General features: G+C 51.0%; 1 protein-coding gene across 1 annotated transcript in view; it reads right to left on the minus strand.

Annotated features, from left to right (window-relative positions):
• itga10 (integrin, alpha 10) overlaps positions 1-21,736 on the minus strand; it is a 173,829-nt gene that overhangs the window by 127,251 nt on the left and 24,842 nt on the right. The window contains exon 2 of the mRNA XM_085978412.1: positions 18,430-18,541. Coding sequence (XP_085834538.1) covers positions 18,430-18,541 — 112 coding nt within the window. The remainder of the gene's footprint in view (positions 1-18,429; positions 18,542-21,736) is intronic.

The raw sequence follows: 21,736 nt of genomic DNA on the forward strand, positions 1-21,736 counted from the left end.
GGACTGAACCCCTTTATAGAACACTGGGTCCGTGCGACCTCCTGGACTGAACCCCTTTATAGAACACTGGGTCCGTGCGACCTCCTGGACTGAACCCCTTTATAGAACACTGGGTCCGTGCGACCTCCTGGACTGAACCCCTTTATAGAACACTGTGTCCGTGCGACCTCCTGGACTGAACCCCTTTATAGAACACTGGGTCCGTGCGACCTCCTGGACTGAACCCCTTTATAGAACACTGTCCGTGCGACCTCCTGGACTGAACCCCTTTATAGAACACTGTCCGTGCGACCTCCTGGACTGAACCCCTTTATACAACACTGGGTCCGTGCGACCTCCTGGACTGAACCCCTTTATAGAACACTGTCCGTGCGACCTCCTGGACTGAACCCCTTTATAGAGCACTGTCCGTGCGACCTCCTGGACTGAACCCCTTTATAGAACACTGTCCGTGCGACCTCCTGGACTGAACCCCTTTATAGAACACTGGGTCCGTGCGACCCCCTGGACTGAACCCCTTTATAGAACACTGGGTCCGTGCGACCTCCTGGACTGAACCCCTTTATAGAACACTGGGTCCGTGCGACCTCCTGGACTGAACCCCTTTATAGAACACTGTCCGTGCGACCTCCTGGACTGAACCCCTTTATAGAACACTGTCCGTGCGACCTCCTGGACTGAACCCCTTTATAGAACACTGTCCGTGCGACCCCCTGGACTGAACCCCTTTATAGAACACTGTCCGTTCGACCTCCTGGACTGAACCCCTTTATAGAACACTGGGTCCGTGCGACCTCCTGGACTGAACTCCTTTATGGAACACTGGGTCCGTGCGACCCCCTGGACTGAACCCCTTTATAGAACACTGTCCGTGCGACCTCCTGGACTGAACCCCTTTGTAGAACACTGGGTCCGTGCGACCCCCTGGACTGAACCCCTTTATAGAACACTGTCCGTGCGACCTCCTGGACTGAACCCCTTTATAGAACACTGGGTCCATGTGACCTCCTGGACTGAACCCCTTTATAGAACACTGGGTCCGTGCGACCCCCTGGACTGAACCCCTTTATAGAACACTGGGTCCGTGCGACCTCCTGGACTGAACCCCTTTATAGAACACTGGGTCCGTGCGACCTCCTGGACTGAACCCCTTTATAGAACACTGGGTCCGTGCGACCTCCTGGACTGGTTTCCAGTGCCTGAGGGAGTCGGAGAGGATTCTTCCCAAGTATTTTTCCCTTATTGTCCTTGGGGATTTCTCTTATTTTATGCCTTTCCCAGGAGATTACATGGTCGTGGGGATGTAGGATCTGTCTCGTCACGATGCTCTGGCCATCATGAGATGTGGAGTATCTTTTCCTATTCCTGCTACTTTTGCCTGCATGTCTGTAGTCCAAAGATGTGCGGGTTAGGTTGATTGGCTATGATAAATTGACCCTTAGTGTTAGGGGGATTAAATACGTGGGGTTACGGGGATAGAGTGGGATATGTGTTGGTGTAGGGGTTACGGGGATCGGGTGGGATATGTGTCGGTGCAGGCTCGATGGGCCGAAATGGCCTCTATCTGCACTGTGTGGTTTCTGTGATTCTGTGATTTCTGGTTACAGACAGCACGAGATTATCTGAAGTCCCAAGGTCAGTATTTGCTTTAACAAGCAAAAACATCAGATGTTGCTTTAACTCAGAACGAAACTGCCCACAGCCAATGACAGCTACAGAGGAACGGAAATGTCAGATTTGGTGTCAATTGACGGCTGGCTTCTCTGGACAGCCTAAAGCCTGCGCAATACTCGGGACAGCCGGGGCTCAGTTAATATCACTCACCCCCCCATCACTAAATAACCTGCAGCACTCACTGCTCTGAGCTCACACATGGGAAAAAGTGAATCACGTACCCTAGTACGAGTCTGTGCCTTCCCAGAAGGGGAGAATGAACGAAAGGTTCTTGGACTGAGAGTCGCTACGTCAGACACTTGCAGGGTCATTCTGGGGGTGGGCTCACTGGGAGTTTCGTGAAGGCATTTGGGAATCCTGTTATCCTTTTAGGTATGGTCCAGGCCCCAGTGAATTGTGATCCAGACATCATTCTGTTACTTGGTTTCATATCTACCACAGGCAGTTGGAATGACGGTATCCCCTCTAACAGTGAGCTGCGAGATGTGGGAGGGAGAAACACTTCGTCCATCTCCCTTCTTCACTGGGTGAAGAGCCACAATTTCAAGAAAGTTGGGGTGAAAGAATTGGTCTGTCTTTCCCTGAGCTGGAGATGGGAGCCGGGGTTCCCGCTGCCAATCACTACCCAGTAACCCTGCTGGAATGTGCGGGTGCTGGTGTCTGTGGAATGCACTCCAGTAAGAGTGCACACCTTCAGACGAGAGAAGGTGGGGAAATGTGAGTCCCTCCACTGTCAAATATGGGCTCACATATGAAGATGTAGAACGACAATGGGAAACACTAAAACTTACGCAAGGCCATAATAAAAAACAAGCACGAGCATTTATTTCTAGAGGGATAGAATTGAAAAGTGGGGAAGTTATGCTAAACCTGTATCAAACCTTGGTTAGGCCACACTTAGGGGGAGAAGTTGAGTATAGCCCCGTTTGAGGCGCCAGCCTCGCCAGGGCGCTAAAAGTAGCGCCCCGGAAACATTCGCGCCCCCGCACCGGAAATTGACTGGTTGCGCCCCAAAGGGAAGCGCGGTGCTACAGGAGGCGCCCCGTATCCCTCTTGGGGCGCTACGAGTGAATATCGTGGCGAGGATCGCGAGTGCCGGCAAAAGAGCCCGGCACCGAGGAGAAGTGCCGGGCTCTTGGAGCGCAGCCGGCACTCCGCGCGGGGGGCGGTTCAGCAGGCCGGGGACGGGAGCGCAGGCAGGTGCTGGCAGGAGGCCAACAACAGAAATGGCCGCCCCGCACCTCGCCATGAATTTGCGCCTCCCCGGCCGCAGGTTCGCCCCCCTGAACCCGTCGGACATAGCGTCCGGCGGTAAATCAGGGGGCGCCGCCAAATGTCGCGGCCGGGGCGTCAGCGGGGCGCTGCGCACACCGAGGACGTCATCGGCAGCGGCACAGCGCTAACGGTTAGCGCCACCACTAACGTCCCGCGGAATTTAGCGGGAGGCGTGGGCAGTGCCGCGCCTGGGCGCCAACTGGCTTGCGACCCACTTAGCGCCCTCTTAAGGCGCTAACGGGTGGCGCAGCAAACGGAATTTCTCCCCTTAGAGCGCTGCGTGCAGTTCTGGTCGCCATATTATACAAAAGACGTAGAGGCGCTGGAGAGGGTGCAGGGAGGATTTAAAGGATGATACCAGAAATGCGAGGGTATACATATCAGGAAAGGATGAACAGGCTGGGTCTCTTTTCTCTTGAAAATAGGCTGAAGGGTGACCTAATAGAGGTCTTTAAAATTGGAGAGGTTTTGATAGAGTGGATACAGAGAGAATGTTCCCACACGTGGGGAAGAGCAGAACCAGAGGCCATCAATATAAGATAGTCACCCAGAAATCCAATAGGGAATTCAGAAGAAACTTCTTTGCCCAGAGAGTGGTGAGAGTGTGGAACTCGCTCCCACAGGGAGTGGTTGAAGCGAGGAGTATAGATGGATTTAAGGGGAGGCTGGACAAGCACACGAGGGAGAAGGGAATAGAGGGTTACGCTGATAGATTTAGATGAGGAAAGACGGGAGGAGGCTCGAGTGGAGCATAAACGCTGGCATGGACTGGTTGGGCCGAATGGCCTGTTTCTGGGCCGTATATCCTGTGTAATCCAATGTAAGAATGGCCACTGGCTGAGGTGCTAAAAGGCAACCAACGCCCATAGGTTCCGTACCCCAGTGAGAGTCAGCGCCTTCAGGAGAGGAGGGGACCCGTACCCCAGTGAGAGTCAGCACCTTCAGGAGAGGAGGGGACCCGTACCCCAGTGAGAGTCAGCACCTTCAGGAGAGGAGGGGACCCGTACCCCAGTGAGAGTCAGCACCTTCAGGAGAGGAGGGGACCTGTACCCCAGTGAGAGTCAGCGCCTTCAGGAGAGGAGGGGACCCGTACCCCAGTGAGAGTCAGCACCTTCAGGAGAGGAGGGGACCCGTACCCCAGTGAGAGTCAGCACCCTCAGGAGAGGAGGGGACCCGTACCCCAGTGAGAGTCAGCACCTTCAGGAGAGGAGGGGACCCGTACCCCAGTGAGAGTCAGCACCTTCAGGAGAGGAGTGGACCCGTACCCCAGTGAGAGTCAGCACCTTCAGGAGAGGGGACCCGTACCCCAGTGAGAGTCAGCACCTTCAGGAGAGGAGGGGACCCGTACCCCAGTGAGAGTCAGCGCCTTCAGGAGAGGAGGGGACCCGTACCCCAGTGAGAGTCAGCGCCTTCAGGAGAGGAGGGGACCCGTACCCCAGTGAGAGTCAGCACCTTCAGGAGAGGAGGGGACCCGTACCCCAGTGAGAGTCAGCACCTTCAGGAGAGGAGGGGACCCGTACCCCAGTGAGAGTCAGCACCTTCAGGAGAGGAGGGGGACCCATACCCCAGTGAGAGTCAGCACCTTCAGGAGAGGAGGGGACCCGTACCCCAGTGAGAGTCAGCACCTTCAGGAGAGGAGAGGACCTGTACTCCAGTGAGAGTCAGCACCTTCAGGAGAGGAGGGGACCCGTACCCCAGTGAGAGTCAGCACCTTCAGGAGAGGAGGGGACCCGTACCCCAGTGAGAGTCAGCACCTTCAGGAGAGGAGGGGACCCGTACCCCAGTGAGAGTCAGCGCCTTCAGGAGAGGAGGGGACCCGTACCCCAGTGAGAGTCAGCGCCTTCAGGAGAGGAGGGGACCCGTACCCCAGTGAGAGTCAGCACCTTCAGGAGAGGAGGGGACCCGTACCCCAGTGAGAGTCAGCACCTTCAGGAGAGGAGGGGACCCGTACCCCAGTGAGAGTCAGCACCTTCAGGAGAGGAGGGGGACCCATACCCCAGTGAGAGTCAGCACCTTCAGGAGAGGAGGGGACCCGTACCCCAGTGAGAGTCAGCACCTTCAGGAGAGGAGAGGACCTGTACTCCAGTGAGAGTCAGCACCTTCAGGAGAGGAGGGGACCCGTACCCCAGTGAGAGTCAGCACCTTCAGGAGAGGAGGGGACCCGTACCCCAGTGAGAGTCAGCACCTTCAGGAGAGGAGGGGACCCGTACCCCAGTGAGAGTCAGCACCTTCAGGAGAGGAGGGGACCCGTACCCCAGTGAGAGTCAGCACCTTCAGGAGAGGAGGGGACCCGTACCCCAGTGAGAGTCAGCACCATCAGGAGAGGAGGGGATCCGTACCCCAGTGAGAGTCAGCACCTTCAGGAGAGGAGAGGGGACCCGTACCCCAGTGAGAGTCAGCACCATCAGGAGAGGAGGGGATCCGTACCCCAGTGAGAGTCAGCACCTTCAGGAGAGGAGGGGACCCGTACCCCAGTGAGAGTCAGCACCTTCAGGAGAGGAGGGGACCCGTACCCCAGTGAGAGTCAGCACCTTCAGGAGAGGAGGGGACCTGTACCCCAGTGAGAGTCAGCACCTTCAGGAGAGGAGGGGACCTATACCCCAGTGAGAGTCAGCACCTTCGGGAGAGGAGGGGACCCGTACCCCAGTGAGAGTCAGCACCTTCAGGAGAGGAAGGGACCCATACCCCAGTGAGAGTCAGCACCTTCAGGAGAGGAGGGGACCCGTACCCCAGTGAGAGTCAGCACCTTCAGGAGAGGAGGGGACCCGTACCCCAGTGAGAGTCAGCACCTTCAGGAGAGGAGGGGACCCGTACCCCAGTGAGAGTCAGCACCTTCAGGAGAGGAGGGGACCCATACCCCAGTGAGAGTCAGCACCTTCAGGAGAGGAGGGGACCCGTACCCCAGTGAGAGTCAGCACCTTCAGGAGAGGAGGGGACCCGTACCCCAGTGAGAGTCAGCAGCTTCAGGAGAGGAGGGGACCCGTACCCCAGTGAGAGTCAGCACCTTCAGGAGAGGAGGGGACCCGTACCCCAGTGAGAGTCAGCACCTTCAGGAGAGGAGGGGACCCGTACCCCAGTGAGAGTCAGCACCTTCAGGAGAGGAGGGGACCCGTACCCCAGTGAGAGTCGGCACCTTCAGGAGAGGAGGGGACCCGTACCCCAGTGAGAGTCGGCACCTTCAGGAGAGGAGGGGACCCGTACCCCAGTGAGTGTCAGCACCTTCAGGAGAGATGGGGACCCGTACCCCAGTGAGTGTCAGCACCTTCAGGAGAGGAGGGGACCCGTACCCCAGTGAGAGTCAGCACCTTCAGGAGAGGAGGGGACCCGTACCCCAGTGAGAGTCAGCACCTTCAGGAGAGGAGGGGACCTGTACCCCAGTGAGAGTCAGCACCTTCAGGAGAGGAGGGGACCCGTACCCCAGTGAAAGTCAGCACCTTCAGGAGAGGAGGGGACCCGTGCCCCAGTGAGTCGGCACCTTCAGGAGAGGAGGGGACCCATACCCCAGTGAGAGTCAGCACCTTCAGGAGAGGAGGGGACCCGTACCCCAGTGAGAGTCAGCACCTTCAGGAGAGGAGGGGACCCGTACCCCAGTGAGAATCAGCACCTTCTGGAGAGGAGGGGAGAAAACAAGGCGGTGGGGAGGGTGTAGCCAAGTTTGCTGACTGACAGTAAACAATGAAGGATGGCCAAAAAGTGAATTCACTGAGTTAAAAGGGCCACTGAATGCCAAGCTCTCGTGGTTAAGTGAAATAGCAGGGTGGCGACCCACCAGCTCCTCTTTGATCTTGGGGTAATAGCTTGTGATTTTTGCAGCCCTCTCATTATGGCCGGCCTCATGGGTCTTTCACAGGTGATTCATGTTTCCCCATTTCAATCAGAAGTGTCTCTGATTTTATTTGAGAGAGTTTTCCCATCAGGGTCTCAGAAAGAGAGGGAGGGTCTCGCCTCCATCTTATTTCCCCTTTTTCTGTTCCTAACGAGATGCCTGTCTTTGCATTAAATTATTTACATTGTGGATCTGCAGACACCGAAGGGAGGTGATCCCAACGCCTCACATCACTGGTTACAGGTGGATTAAAAAGATCCGTGTTTATCTATCTCTCTGAGTTTTCTTTTCTTCCTGTGGGAAAGCAGTGGGCATTCCTCCCCCCTCACAGTAATATCCCGTAGAGACACGTGTGAGAAGGGAACTAGACGTGTAGTGGTATCACCAACGCAATTAAATGTCTGACTGGCCTCTGGCACTCCAGCACTTGGCGGTGCCGCAGAGCTTTTCCGCCACAGAACTGAAAAGCAGGGAAGTTATGTTAAACTTGCATCGAACCTTGGTTCGACCACACTTGGAGCACTGTGCACAGTTCTGGTCTCCATATACCTTGGTTAGATCACACTTGGAGCACTGTGCACAGTCCTGGTCTCCATATACCTTGGTTAGATCACACTTGGAGCACTGTGCACAGTTCTGGTCTCCATATACCTTGGTTAGACCACACTTGGAGCACTGTGCACAGTTCTGGTCTCCATATACCTTGGTTAGACCGCACTTGGAGCACTGTGCACAGTTCTGGTCTCCATATACCTTGGTTAGTCCACACTTGGAGCACTGTGCACAGTTCTGGTCTCCATATACCTTGGTTAGACCACACTTGGAGCACTGTGCACAGTTCTGGTCTCCATATACCTTGGTTAGACCACACTTGGAGCACTGTGCACAGTTCTGGTCTCCATATACCTTGGTTAGACCACACTTGGAGCACTGTGCACAGTTCTGGTCTCCATATACCTTGGTTAGACCACACTTGGAGCACTGTGCACAGTTCTGGTCTCCATATACCTTGGTTCGACCACACTTGGAGCACTGTGCACAGTTCTGGTCTCCATATACCTTGGTTAGACCACACTTGGAGCACTGTGCACAGTTCTGGTCTCCATATACCTTGGTTAGACCACACTTGGAGCACTGTGCACAGTTCTGGTCTCCATATACCTTGGTTAGACCACACTTGGAGCACTGTGCACAGTTCTGGTCTCCATATACCTTGGTTCGACCACACTGGGAGCACTGTGCACAGTTCTGGTCTCCATATACCTTGGTTAGACCACACTTGGAGCACTGCGCACAGTTCTGGTCTCCATATACCTTGGTTAGACCACACTTGGAGCACTGTGCACAGTTCTGGTCTCCATATACCTTGGTTCGACCACACTTGGAGCACTGTGCACAGTTCTGGTCTCCATATACCTTGGTTCGACCACACTTGGAGCACTGTGCACGGTTCTGGTCTCCATATACCTTGGTTAGACCACACTTGGAGCACTGTGCACAGTTCTGGTCTCCATATACCTTGGTTCGACCACACTTGGAGCACTGTGCACGGTTCTGGTCTCCATATACCTTGGTCAGACCGCACTTGGAGCACTGTGCACAGTCCTGGTCTCCATATACCTGGGTTAGACCACACTTGGAGCACTGTGCACAGTTCTGGTCTCCATATACCTTGGTTAGACCACACTTGGAGCACTGTGCACAGTTCTGGTCTCCATATACCTCGGTTAGATCACACTTGGAGCACTGTGCACAGTTCTGGTCTCCATATACCTTGGTTAGACCACACTTGGAGCACTGTGCACAGTTCTGGTCTCCATATACCTTGGTCAGACCACACTTGGAGCACTGTGCACAGTTCTGGTCTCCATATACCTTGGTTCGATCACACTTGGAGCACTGTGCACAGTTCTGGTCTCCATATACCTTGGTTCGATCACACTTGGAGCACTGTGCATGGTTCTGGTCTCCATATACCTTGGTCAGACCGCACTTGGAGCACTGTGCACAGTTCTGGTCTCCATATACCTTGGTCAGACCACACTTGGAGCACTGTGCACAGTTCTGGTCTCCATATACCTTGGTTAGACCACACTTGGAGCACTGTGCACAGATCGGGTCTCCATATACCTTGGTTAGACCACACTTGGAGCACTGTACACAGTTCTGGTCTCCATATACCTGAGTTAGACCACACTTGGAGCACTGTGCACAGTTCTGGTCTCCATATACCTTGGTTAGATCACACTTGGAGCACTGTGCACAGTTCTGGTCTCCATATACCTTGGTTAGACCACACTTGGAGCACTGTGCACAGTTCTGGTCTCCATATACCTTGGTTAGATCACACTTGGAGCACTGTGCACAGTTCTGGTCTCCATATACCTTGGTTAGACCACACTTGGAGCACTGTGCACAGTTCTGGTCTCCATATACCTTGGTTAGACCACACTTGGAGCACTGTGCACAGTTCTGGTCTCCATATACCTTGGTTAGATCACACTTGGAGCACTGTGCACAGTTCTGGTCTCCATATACCTTGGTTAGACCACACTTGGAGCACTGTGCACAGTTCTGGTCTCCATATACCTGAGTTAGACCACACTTGGAGCACTGTGCACAGTTCTGGTCTCCATATACCTGAGTTAGACCACACTTGGAGCACTGTGCACAGTTCTGGTCTCCATATACCTTGGTTAGACCACACTTGGAGCACTGTGCACAGTTCTGGTCTCCATATACCTTGGTTAGACCCCACTTGGAGCACTGTGCACAGTTCTGGTCTCCATATACCTTGGTTAGTCCACACTTGGAGCACTGTGCACAGTTCTGGTCTCCATATACCTTGTTTAGGTCACACTTGGAGCACTGTGCACAGATCGGGTCTCCATATACCTCGGTTAGACCACACTTGGAGCACTGTGCACAGTTCTGGTCTCCATATACCTTGGTTAGACCACACTTGGAGCACTGTGCACAGATCGGGTCTCCATATACCTTGGTTAGACCACACTTGGAGCACTGTGCACAGTTCTGGTCTCCATATACCTTGGTTAGACCACACTTGGAGCACTGTGCACAGTTCTGGTCTCCATATACCTTGGTTAGATCACACTTGGAGCACTGTGCACAGTTCTGGTCTCCATATACCTTGGTTAGACCACACTTGGAGCACTGTGCACAGTTCTGGTCTCCATATACCTTGGTTAGTCCACACTTGGAGCACTGTGCACAGTTCTGGTCTCCATATACCTTGGTTAGACCACACTTGGAGCACTGTGCACAGATCGGGTCTCCATATACCTTGGTTAGACCACACTTGGAGCACTGTGCACAGTTCTGGTCTCCATATACCTTGGTTAGACCACACTTGGAGCACTGTGCACAGTTCTGGTCTCCGTATACCTGAGTTAGACCACACTTGGAGCACTGTGCACAGTTCTGGTCTCCACATACCTCGGTTAGACCGCACTTGGAGCACTGTGCACAGTTCTGGTCTCCATATACCTCGGTTAGACCGCACTTGGAGCACTGTGCACAGTTCTGGTCTCCATATACCTTGGTTAGACCACACTTGGAGCACTGTGCACAGTTCTGGTCTCCATATACCTTGGTTCGACCACAGTTGGAGCACTGTGCACAGATCGGGTCTCCATATACCTTGGTTCGACCACACTTGGAGCACTGTGCACAGATCGGGTCTCCATATACCTTGGTTCGACCACACTTGGAGCACTGTGCACATATCGGGTCTCCATATACCGTGGTTTGACCACACTTGCAGCACTGTGCACAGATCGGGTCCATATTATAAAAATGGATATCGAGGCACTGGAGAAAGTGCAATAAAGATTCACAAGGATGATGCAGAACTGAGAGGTTAGAACTATCAGGGAAGCCTGAACAGGCTGGGGCTCTTTTCTCTAGGAAAGAGAATGATGAGGGGTGACCTGATCGAGGTCTTTAAGGTAATGAAAGGTGTTTGATACAGTAGAGGTAGAGAAGATGTTTATATTTGTGCAGGAGTCAAAAACTAGGGGTCATAAATATAAGATAGTCACTAATAAACTGGGAACTCAGGAGAAACTTCTTTACCCAGAGAGTGGTGAGAATGTGGAACTCGTTACCACAGGGAGTAGTTAAGGGGAAGCTAGAAAAGCACATCAGGGAGGAAGGAATAGAAGGATATGCTGATAGGGTGACATGAAGAGGGGCTCATGTGGAGCATAAACACCGGCTCGGGCCAGTTGGGCCGAATGGCCTGTTTCTATGCTGTACAACAATGTAAGTTGTCTTCTCTCGTCTGACGTTCCCCATTCTTGCTGGACTTCCGTTCCATGGACACCATCAGCCTTCCAGGGCTTCACCCAAGTGTGAGTCAACACCCAGTTTTGTCAGCAGCTTACTCCGCTCTGGAGAGTACCACAACCCTCACCTGTGGTCCATATGGATACATTCCAGCAGGGATCACTGCACAGTGATCAGCAGTAAGAACTCTGGCTGATTTTGCCTCCCACCACCACCCCCAAGCCCAGCCCAGATGTGCGGAGGTCAGTAAAGAGGAAGGTTTGCGTTTTTCCAATTTTCAATGCCCGACATGAGCGGCGAGGCAGCGACATCATCGCATCAGCAGCCATGCCATTGGGCCCAGATTTGTTTATAAAGCTGATGAGATCTCCTGTGAACACACGGTACCAGACATCGGTGCTCTTCACGGACCCGTCGGAACACCTTCTTTATACTGTTGTTGCCTGAATCCTGAGCATAGTAATTACCTAATGAATCGTCTAACGTTGAGTGCAGGCTTGCCCGGTGGCTCAGAGTGTAAATAGACTTCCCAGTGTGGTACCGAGTTACACAGACCAGCAAGGTCCCAGGTTCCACGGCCGGTTTGTGCGGAGTTAGCTGATGTCAGTTAGGACATCAGATGGGGCGTTAAGTTTAGTCATGGGCCTAGAAATTCAGTAGCACCCCGTTTGGGGCGCCAGCCTCGCCAGGGCGCTAAAAGTAGCGCCCCGGAAGTAGTCGCGGCCGCCCGCCGGAAATTCACTTTGCGCGCCCCAGAGAGAAGCGCGGCGCTTCTCGAGACGCCCCGCATCCCTCTTGGGGCGCTGCAGTTGAAGATCGCGGCACAACGTGCCGCAGCGCCACACGCTGCGGCACGGCGCACTGCGGTACTGCAGGCCTTCCTCCCCTTCTTAAAGGGGAGGGGCCTTCTGCAGCGCGATCTGGGGCCCAGCTGGGCCCCCGAGGATCGCGAGTGCCGGCAAAAGAGCCCAGCACCGAGGAGAAGTGCCGGGCTCTTGGAACGCAGTCGGCACTCCACGGCGGGGGGGGGGGGGCGGGCTCAGGAGGCCGGGGATGGCAGCGCGGAGAGGTGCTGGCAGGCGACCAGCAAAAAAAATGGCTGCCCCGCACCTCTCTTTTAATTAGCGCCTCTACCGCCGCAGGTAGGCCCCCTGAACCGGTCGCAAATAACGTCTGGCGTTAAAGCAGGGGGCGCAACTAAATATCGCGATCGGGGCGCTGCGCACCCCGATGACGTCATTCGTCATATGTCATTCCTGCCATCCCAGTTATCAGCCTGGTGAATCTTCGCTGCACTCCCTCCATGGCAAGAACATCCTTCCTCAGATAAGGCAACCAAAACTGCACACAATACTCTAGGTGTGGTCTCACCAAGGCCCTGTACAACTGCATCAAGACATCCTTGTTCCTGTACTTAAACCCTCTCGCTACGAAGGCCAAAATACCATTTGCCTCCTTAACCGCCTGCTGCACCTGCATGCTTACCTTCAGCAACTGGTGCACAAGGACACCCAGGTCTCGTTGCACGTCCCCTTTTCCCAATCTATTGCCATTCAGATAATAATCTGCCTTCCTGTTTTTGCCACCAAAGTGGATAACCTTGCATTTATCCACATTATACTGCATCTGCCATGCATCTGCCCAATCGCCCAACCTGTCCAAATCGTACTGGAGTTTCTCTGCATCCTCCTCACAGCACACATGCCCACCCACCTGTGGAACTGTATCTCAACAAGACTCAGCGCCTTAGGGAGGGCGGAGGGAGAGAAGGTCACAGAAAAACAATCTAGTGCAGCAGCACAGACATGAAGGTCACTCCTGAATGAAAGATTTGGGACGGGAGATTTACGTGAGTCAGCCTAGGTATTGCAGCTAAAGGTTGTTGGACTCGGTTCAAGAGGCATTGTATCAGCGGAGGAAATGATATCAGCAGATAGTACTGCTGCGAAGCTGCAAAGGCTCAGCCAAGTCAGAGCTGCTCTCTCCAACACTTTCAACTTCTCAACAGCTTCCCTTCAGCCAAGTAATGAGAGAAACAGATGAGACACTGGCACAGAGCAAACAGAGAGCCACTCGTATTCTCTAATTGAAGAGACAAAAAGAAAATCTGAAACCTGGAAATCATATTCAACCCTTCCTGTTTTTTTGTAGAATCAGACGTTAAGAATGACTCATTTTTGGAGTTAAAAATATTTTTTCCCCCCTCTTTGTTCTGAAAGTGAGGCCTCTTGCTGCAGTTGGGCCCCTGTAAGGTTTCGCAAGAATTTCCAAAATTTCTACAGCCCCGAAGATTATATTTTTGATTAAAGAAAACCTGGGTAGAATATACCTTAAAAATCCAGGGCATCAAAAGATGGCTGTCCGGCCTCGTGGCAAAAGACATAACACAGCCTGTGTGTATGTGAAAGGAAAATCAAAAGATGGCTGATAAAGGATTTGAAATTAAAAAAACAGCCTCTGAAGTAATGAGGTATTTAAACTGTCAATCAACTGCAGTTTAGGAAGTTTCACCGCAGGACAATGGATGTTTGTTTACACGAACTCTTACAATGTTGACTCAAGAGATTAAGTACTTGAGACTGTCAATCAATTGCGGTTGGGCGGGACCACAGGATGATGGATTTGTTTACACTAACATCCAAGGGCTGTTTACTCAGCACTTAAGGAAACAGACATTTTTTTTTTCAAACTAAGACAGCTTTATTCAAACCAGTCAACGAATGGGGAATACATTCAACCCATCACAGTCAATGGGGACAGATCGACTCCCTCTTGTATAGCCCAGATACATCCGGATTTGGGCGCGAAGATTTCAGCTCCCAATTGGGGTATATAGATAGCCTCTCGGGAAGCCATTCTCTCCCTCTCTGCCGCCTCGCCTCCGTGCTCTGCCTACAGAAGAACAGCTCAGCAAGCCCGCCCAAAAGAAGTGGAATACCAGCAATTACTTTTAAATACTGGGGTATCTCTACTTCGGGGCGGTGAAGAATACAGACCGCAGGGGCACGGAGCAGGCGTTTCACTGGTGAGCATAGATTTTCTGGCCCATTACAAGGCAACTTAGATAGGTATTGGGGTGGGAATTAAGGGGAATTTTTGTTAAATTGTAATTTTAGTCAATTTTCCCTCGATGTGTCCGTTTCCTCTCCCCTATTAAGTAAAAGTGCTGTACTAAGCAAAAGAGTGCTGTAGTAAGCAAAAGTGTACTGTATTAAGTAAAAGTGTGCCGCACTAGGTAAAAGTGCTGTATTAAGTAAAAGTGTGCTGCACTAGGTAAAAGTGCTGTATTAAGTAAAAGAGTGTTGTATTAAGCAAAATAGTGCTGTATTAAGCATAGGTGTGCTGTATTGATTATTTTCAATTTATTTCCTTTTATTTCAATTAATACTGGTCTTCTTTGCACCCAACCACGAGTCTCGTTTTGTCTACATCGCTACTGAATAAGTCCGGCGGTCAGAACCAAGAAAAGGGGAGCGATTCGAAACCGCACGGGGCTCTGGAGCAGCTCAGATACTTCTGACTGGCCAGAGATTATAACCCCATCCCCGTTAATTTCTACACCCCAGAGACATTATTGTCCCTATTACCTCACCTCACAGGCTGTCCTTCACCTGTATGGCTGGTGTCAGCAAAGCCAAGCCCAATCCTCCCTCACCCGATGTCCACACACACACACACACACACACACACTAGCTAGTGATCATGAGCAGGAACCATGTCTGATTTGCAGCTTATCATAACCCACCATCATTAGTGTGAGTTTCGCTCCACTCCAACACGTTCTCTTTCTGTTGGGTCTTCATGTGCTACTCAATTTCTCCAACACAGAGGGCAGCGAAGTTCTCCCAATGGCCTTCTGTAATCGGTCTTGGTGCCACTGGGCTGGCAGGCGGGAAGTCTCCCGGGATTCCAGCTCCGATCCCCTTCCAGTGGACGCAGGGTAAGGACAGGATCAGGTTTCGGATGTGATGCCCCCCCCAACCTCCCCCGCCCATGCCTGCTGACAGTCAAAATAAAGAGTGGGCACTCAGGCAAGGTGCCCTACAGGGAGTGGCTGGAAAAACAGTAGCTTCCAGGGGGAAGGGGAGGGTCGTGGGTAGAAATACTCAAAATATTAAATATGTCAATGTTTTATTTTGCAATGAATCACTTCAACAGTCCCAATATTGCAGTAAAGGTCACACATGCCAGACGTGCTACTGAATTACAATGGCCAGAAAGACATTGTCCGCAATTTCTTAACTGTTCTGTTGACTGGATTTCAACTGAATTCTCAGTTCGCCTGGCAGGAGTTACAGCCAGAGCTTCACAAAAAGCCAGGAATCGAATTCAAGAATCTGATTTCAATTAATGAACCAAGTGGATTAATGAAAGAAATGTGTCTGAGTTCAGGAACGGAGACACTGAAGATATGAGACATACCGAATGGGCACACGGACAAATGCTTTCATTATTTCCATTTGTGCTGACATGTGGGGGGGTTGCGACATTTATCACACATTCGCTGTCACAAAATTATTTGCACTTTTATAAGAACGTAAGAAATAGGAGCAGGAGCAGGCCATTCGGCCCCTCGAGCCATTCAATGGCTGATCTGATCTTGGCCTCAACTCCACTTTCCTGCCTGTTCCCCATAACCCTCGACTCCCCTGTTGCTCAAATCTCTGTCTCTCTCTGCCTTGAATATATTCAATGACCCAGCCTCCACAGCTCTCTGGGGTAGAGAACTCCACAGATTCACCACCCTCAGACAGAAGAAATTCCTCCTCATCTCCGACTTAAATGGTCAACCCCTTATCCTGAGACTCGGCCCCTAGTTCTGGATTCCCCCACGAGGGGAAACATCCTTTCAGCATCTACCCTGTCCACCCCCTCAGAATCTTATATGTTTCAATAAGATCACCTCTCATTCTTCTAAACTCCAATGAGTATAGGCCCAACCTTTCCTCATAAGTCAACCCCTCATCTCCGGAATCAACCTCGTGAACCTTCTCTGAACTGCCTCCAATGCAAGTATATCCCTCCTTAAATAAGAAGACCAAAACTGTACATAGTACTCCAGGTGTGGCCTCACCAACGCCCTGTACAGTTGGAGCAAGACTTCCCTACTTTTATACTCCAACCCCCTTACAATAAAGGCCAACATTCCATTTGCCTTCCTAATTACTTGCTGTACCTGCAGGCTAACTTTTTGTGATTCATGTATGAGGACACCCAGATCCTTCTGTACCGTAGCATTCTGTAGTCTCTCGCCATTTAAATAATATTTTGCTTTTCTATTCTTGCTACCAAAGTGGATAACCTCACATTTTCCCACATAGATAGATAAAGTGAGTGGGCAAAAATTTGGCCGGTTAGCTGGGGATCTATATCCCTTTGCAGACTCTGTGTCCTCCTCACAACTTGCTTTCCCACCTATCTTTGTATCGTCCGCAAATTTGGCTACAGTACGCTCGGTCCCTTCATCCAAGTCATTAACATAGATTGAAAATAGTTGAGGCCCCAGCAGTGATCCCTGTGGCACCCCACTAGTTACAGTTTGCCAACCTGAAAATGACCCATTTATCCCGACTCTCTGCTTTCTGTTAATTAGCCAATCCTCTATCCATGCTAATATATTACCTCCAACACCATGAGCTCTTATCTTGTGCAGTAACCTTTTATGTGGCACCTTATCGAATGCCTTTTGAAAATCCAAATACACGACATCTACTGGTTCCCCTTTATCCACCCTGCTCGTGACATCCTCAAAGAATTCTAATAAATTTGTCAAACACGATTTCCCTTTCATAAAACCATGTTGACTCTGTTTGATTGTATTATGATTTTCTAAATGTCCTGCTACTTAATAATGATTTTGAGCGTTTTCCCAATGACAGATGTTAGGCTAACCGGCCTCTAAAATATAAGGGAAACTGCCAAATAAAGAAGACCTTTCTATAACGGAGAGTTATTTAACACTCCTGCAGTGTGAAGGGCTTGTCATTCCACCGTACTGGGTTGTGCACAGATAATCATTCTACATTTCATTTTAAAACATTCACGTCTCCCTCTCTCTCCTCCCCCACCTCCCCAGCTAACCTGCTGCGGTACAGTCATCCCAATAAACACAGCGTCCCCCGACACAGGGAGGGGAAATCAGCCAAGGTTCCTTGCTCCTAATTTGCTATCCAGTAAACCCCGGCTGGAAAGTGTGGGTGTATGGATATGAGGTGGGGGCCAGGGTCAGGCTCGCTGCGATGCCGACCACCCCCCTTGCCCCCGACAATAGAATATCTGACCGATTGTCACTGTCTGAGCGCACACAAGCAGAGTGCCACTTGGGTGAAGTATTGGAAGGTAACCAGCACCTATGGGACTGTACCCAGCAAGTGTCGGCACTTTCAGAAGAGGAGGGGAAGAAGGCGACGGAGAGAATGGTTTTTTAAACTGAGATGCTACTCGTTACCACGTGTGCAGTCTGGCTTAACTGTGACTTAAATTCTCTACCTTTATTAAGTTCAATAACTTGGTTTATCTAAATCTCACCCAGCAATATGTCACCTTTCCAGCCCCACAGGTGCTTTCTAGAGCTTGAATGCAGTGAATCTGTGTCAGCGAGGCCCAGACAGGTGAGGACGGCTGGAACTGAGCTGCACTGATGTCAGGCACATGCCAGAATGTGCCAGGAAGCAGCTGTTTCCCAGGCTTGTGGCCATAGCCGTACTTCAGTCATCATAGCAATAAATGAAGTTGGGAATGAGTTGAGGGTGAGTATTTACTGCTTTAAGGGTTTCCTGAGGGGCAAAACAGCATCGGATGGGAACTGGACACAAGTCTCCGAGTTTGTACCACACACGCACGCAGTCAGGCAACGTTTGCAAATTTATCTCATCACCTGTTCTTCTACTTTCATGAATATAGATTTCTTCTTCCATTCCCAGTTTACTCCCCTTCTCTCCTGAAGGTGAGGGCTCTTCCATGGATACCCCCTGCCCTCTGGTACCTTGCCCAAGTTGTGCGTGAGAACAGATGGCAACAGGCTAATTGACCATGGAGGGGGTGATCTTGCCCCCCTCCAGCATCCATGTCCACACACAGTCAGCAGGGGTCACTGGATAGTGATCGAGTGGGAACCCTGACTGATTATTCCCTCCCTAACCCAAGGGTACAAAAGCAATTTTTACAGCCCCAACTAACACCAGCTAATTCTGCACAGTCAGGGACAGAACATGGAGCCTGTCTGTATGATTCTCGCTACATGATAGAGAAGATATCATAAAAATAAAAAATGAGCTTATGTCTAAAGGGTTCTAAGGCATCCAATCTGAAAGTTATGTTTAAAACTAATTGATTTGCAAACTTACCATTTCTGACCCTCCGCTTCATGCTGTAGAACTTTATATCCAAACTGACCCTTCTTTGGTCCTTTGAAGATCCTGGCTTGTTTCACATTAATGTTGAATGAGTCACTGAGGCCTGTTAAACCAGATACAGGATGGTTACATGCAGACAAAGGCTCCCTATACACTGCCCATCAATGACTGCTAGCTCAGGTACAGGATAGTTCTACATAGTTCAATGTCCCATCAAACACTCCCAGGGCAGGTACAGCACGGGTTAGATACAGAGTAAAGCTCCCTCTACACTGTCCCATCAAACACTCCCAGGGCAGGTACAGCACGGGTTAGATACAGAGTAAAGCTCCCTCTACACTGTCCCATCAAACACTCCCAGGGCAGGTACAGCACGGGTTAGATACAGAGTAAAGCTCCCTCTACACTGTCCCATCAAACACTCCCAGGGCAGGTACAGCACGGGTTAGATACAGAGTAAAGCTCCCTCTACACTGTCCCATCAAACACTCCCGGGGCAGGTACAGCACGGGTTAGATACAGAGTAAAGCTCCCTCTACACTGTCCCATCAAACACTCCCAGGGCAGGTACAGCACGGGTTAGATACAGAGTAAAGCTCCCTCTACACTGTCCCATCAAACACTCCCAGGGCAGGTACAGCACGGGTTAGATACAGCGTAAAGCTCACTCTACACTGTCCCATCAAACACTCCCAGGGCAGGTACAGCACGGGTTAGATACAGAGTAAAGCTCCCTCTACACTGTCCCATCAAACACTCCCAGGGCAGGTACAGCACGGGGTTAGATACAGAGTAAAGCTCCCTCTACACTGTCCCATCAAACACTCCCAGGGCAGGTACAGCACGGGCTAGATACAGAGTAAAGCTCCCTCTACACTGTCCCATCAAACACTCCCAGGGCAGGTACAGCACGGGTTAGATACAGAGTAAAGCTCCCTCTACACTGTCCCATCAAACACTCCCAGGGCAGGTACAGCACGGGTTAGATACAGAGTAAAGCTCCCTCTACACTGTCCCATCAAACACTCCCAGGACAGGTACAGCACGGGGTTAGATACAGAGTAAAGCTCCCTCTACACTGTCCCATCAAACACTCCCAGGGCAGGTACAGCACGGGCTAGATACAGAGTAAAGCTCCCTCTACACTGTCCCATCAAACACTCCCAGGGCAGGTACAGCACGGGCTAGATACAGAGTAAAGCTCCCTCTACATTGTCCCATCAAACACTCCCAGGGCAGATACAGCACGGGGTTAGATACAGAGTAAAGCTCCCTCTACACTGTCCCATCAAACACTCCCAGGGCAGGTACAGCACGGGGTTAGATACAGAGTAAAGCTCCCTCTACACTGTCCCATCAAACACTCCCAGGGCAGGTACAGCACGGGTTAGATACAGAGTAAAGCTCCCTCTACACTGTCCCATCAAACACTCCCAGGGCAGGTACAGCATGGGTTAGATACAGAGTAAAGCTCCCTCTACACTGTCCCATCAAACACTCCCAGGGCAGGTACAGCACGGGTTAGATACAGAGTAAAGCTCCCTCAACACTGTCCCATCAAACACTCCCAGGGCAGGTACAGCACGGGTTAGATACAGAGTAAAGCTCCCTCTACATTGTCCCATCAAACACTCCCAGGGCAGATACAGCACGGGGTTAGATACAGAGTAAAGCTCCCTCTACACTGTCCCATCAAACACTCCCAGGGCAGGTACAGCACGGGTTAGATACAGAGTAAAACTCCCTCTACACTGTCCCATCAAACACTCCCAGGGCAGGTACAGCACGGGTTAGATACAGAGTAAAACTCCCTCTACACTGTCCCATCAAACACTCCCAGGGCAGGTACAGCACGGGGTTAGATACAGAGTAAAGCTCCCTCTACACTGTCCCATCAAACACTCCCAGGACAGGTACAGCATGGGTTAGATACAGAGTAAAACTCCCTCTACACTGTCCCATCAAACACTCCCAGGGCAGGTACAGCATGGGTTAGATACAGAGTAAAGCTCCCGCTACACTGTCCCCATCAAACACTCCCAGGGCAGGTACAGCACGGGTTAGATACAGAGTAAAGCTCCCTCTACACTGTCCCATCAAACACTCCCAGGGCAGGTACAGCACGGGTTAGATACAGAGCAAAGCTCCCTCTACACTGTCCCCATCAAACACTCCTAGGGCAGATACAGCACGGGTCAGATAAAATTACTTCAAACTTATTTTGACTTAATGCACTACACACTGCGGGGTGCGGTGAAATTTCTTCTTTGAATAATTCTATTGTAAAACGCAATCCAAGTACAAAATAGGGAACTTCTTACTGTATTTACACCAACTTTTCAATAAAATGATTAATCGGTAGAATTACAACTCCCCCGCCAACCTGTGGGCTCTTGCTGTGCGCAAATTGGCTGTCGCATTTCCTACATTACAACAGTGACCACACTTCAACAAGTACTTCATTGGCTGTAAAGCATTTTGGGACGTCCCGAGGTCATGAAAGGCGCTATTTAAATGCAAGTCTTTCTTTCTTTTACCGGACCGTGTGAGGCAGCTCTGTACTTTGAGCCATCAGGGAAACGATATGGGATCCAGTCGAGTGCATTGTGCCTTCTGCAAATTTCCCTCAGACGTAACAGTAACTCTTTTGTAATGTGCTGGATTTTCATGACCTCAAAAGTATGAAACTGCCTTTCCTCCCTCAGCATGACCTAACCACTACTTTATTATCTACCACCCCTCATCTCTCCGAGACTATTCAACTGTGGGAGTGTCCTGCACCATGGTCTTTCAACCCTCATTTGTGTTTATCAATATATATATTTTAAAAACCAATTGACAAACCGTATAATTCTTTATTATTAACCAATGCAGCCACTGAGCCAGTCAGAAATATCAACCAACAGATTGGAAAGTTTTAAATTCTCTTGTTAGCAAAATGTCCACTGGGAGAGTTCAGTTACCATTTCCCTCACTCAACTTTCAGCAAGTGGAATGTTTTAAACAGGAGTCGTTGTTTGTCAGAGGAAGTTTACTGTTAGCCATTAACTTGGCGAGTTACACTGAAAGGGGGTTGCAAAGCTACAGGAAGTCTCTTTTGAAAGAACTGTCCGCTACTGTACTTAAAGAGCAGGTCCCCAAAGGGATGAATAAACCACCTGCAACTAAGCTGAAGCTGGAGTTTCCAATGTAATAGTGAAAACAAATCTGCCTGCACCCAACAGTAAACACTTCTTAAAGGGACACAGCCCAGCCGGAGCCTCTTTCTCTTCCTCCCAGCTATCTTCCCTTCTGTCCT

Source organism: Somniosus microcephalus, unplaced genomic scaffold, assembly GCF_052327205.1.
Source record: "Somniosus microcephalus isolate GS21.2 unplaced genomic scaffold, FLI_Smic_1.0 unresolved_chr7, whole genome shotgun sequence".
In the NCBI taxonomy this organism is placed as follows: Eukaryota; Metazoa; Chordata; class Chondrichthyes; order Squaliformes; family Somniosidae; genus Somniosus; species Somniosus microcephalus.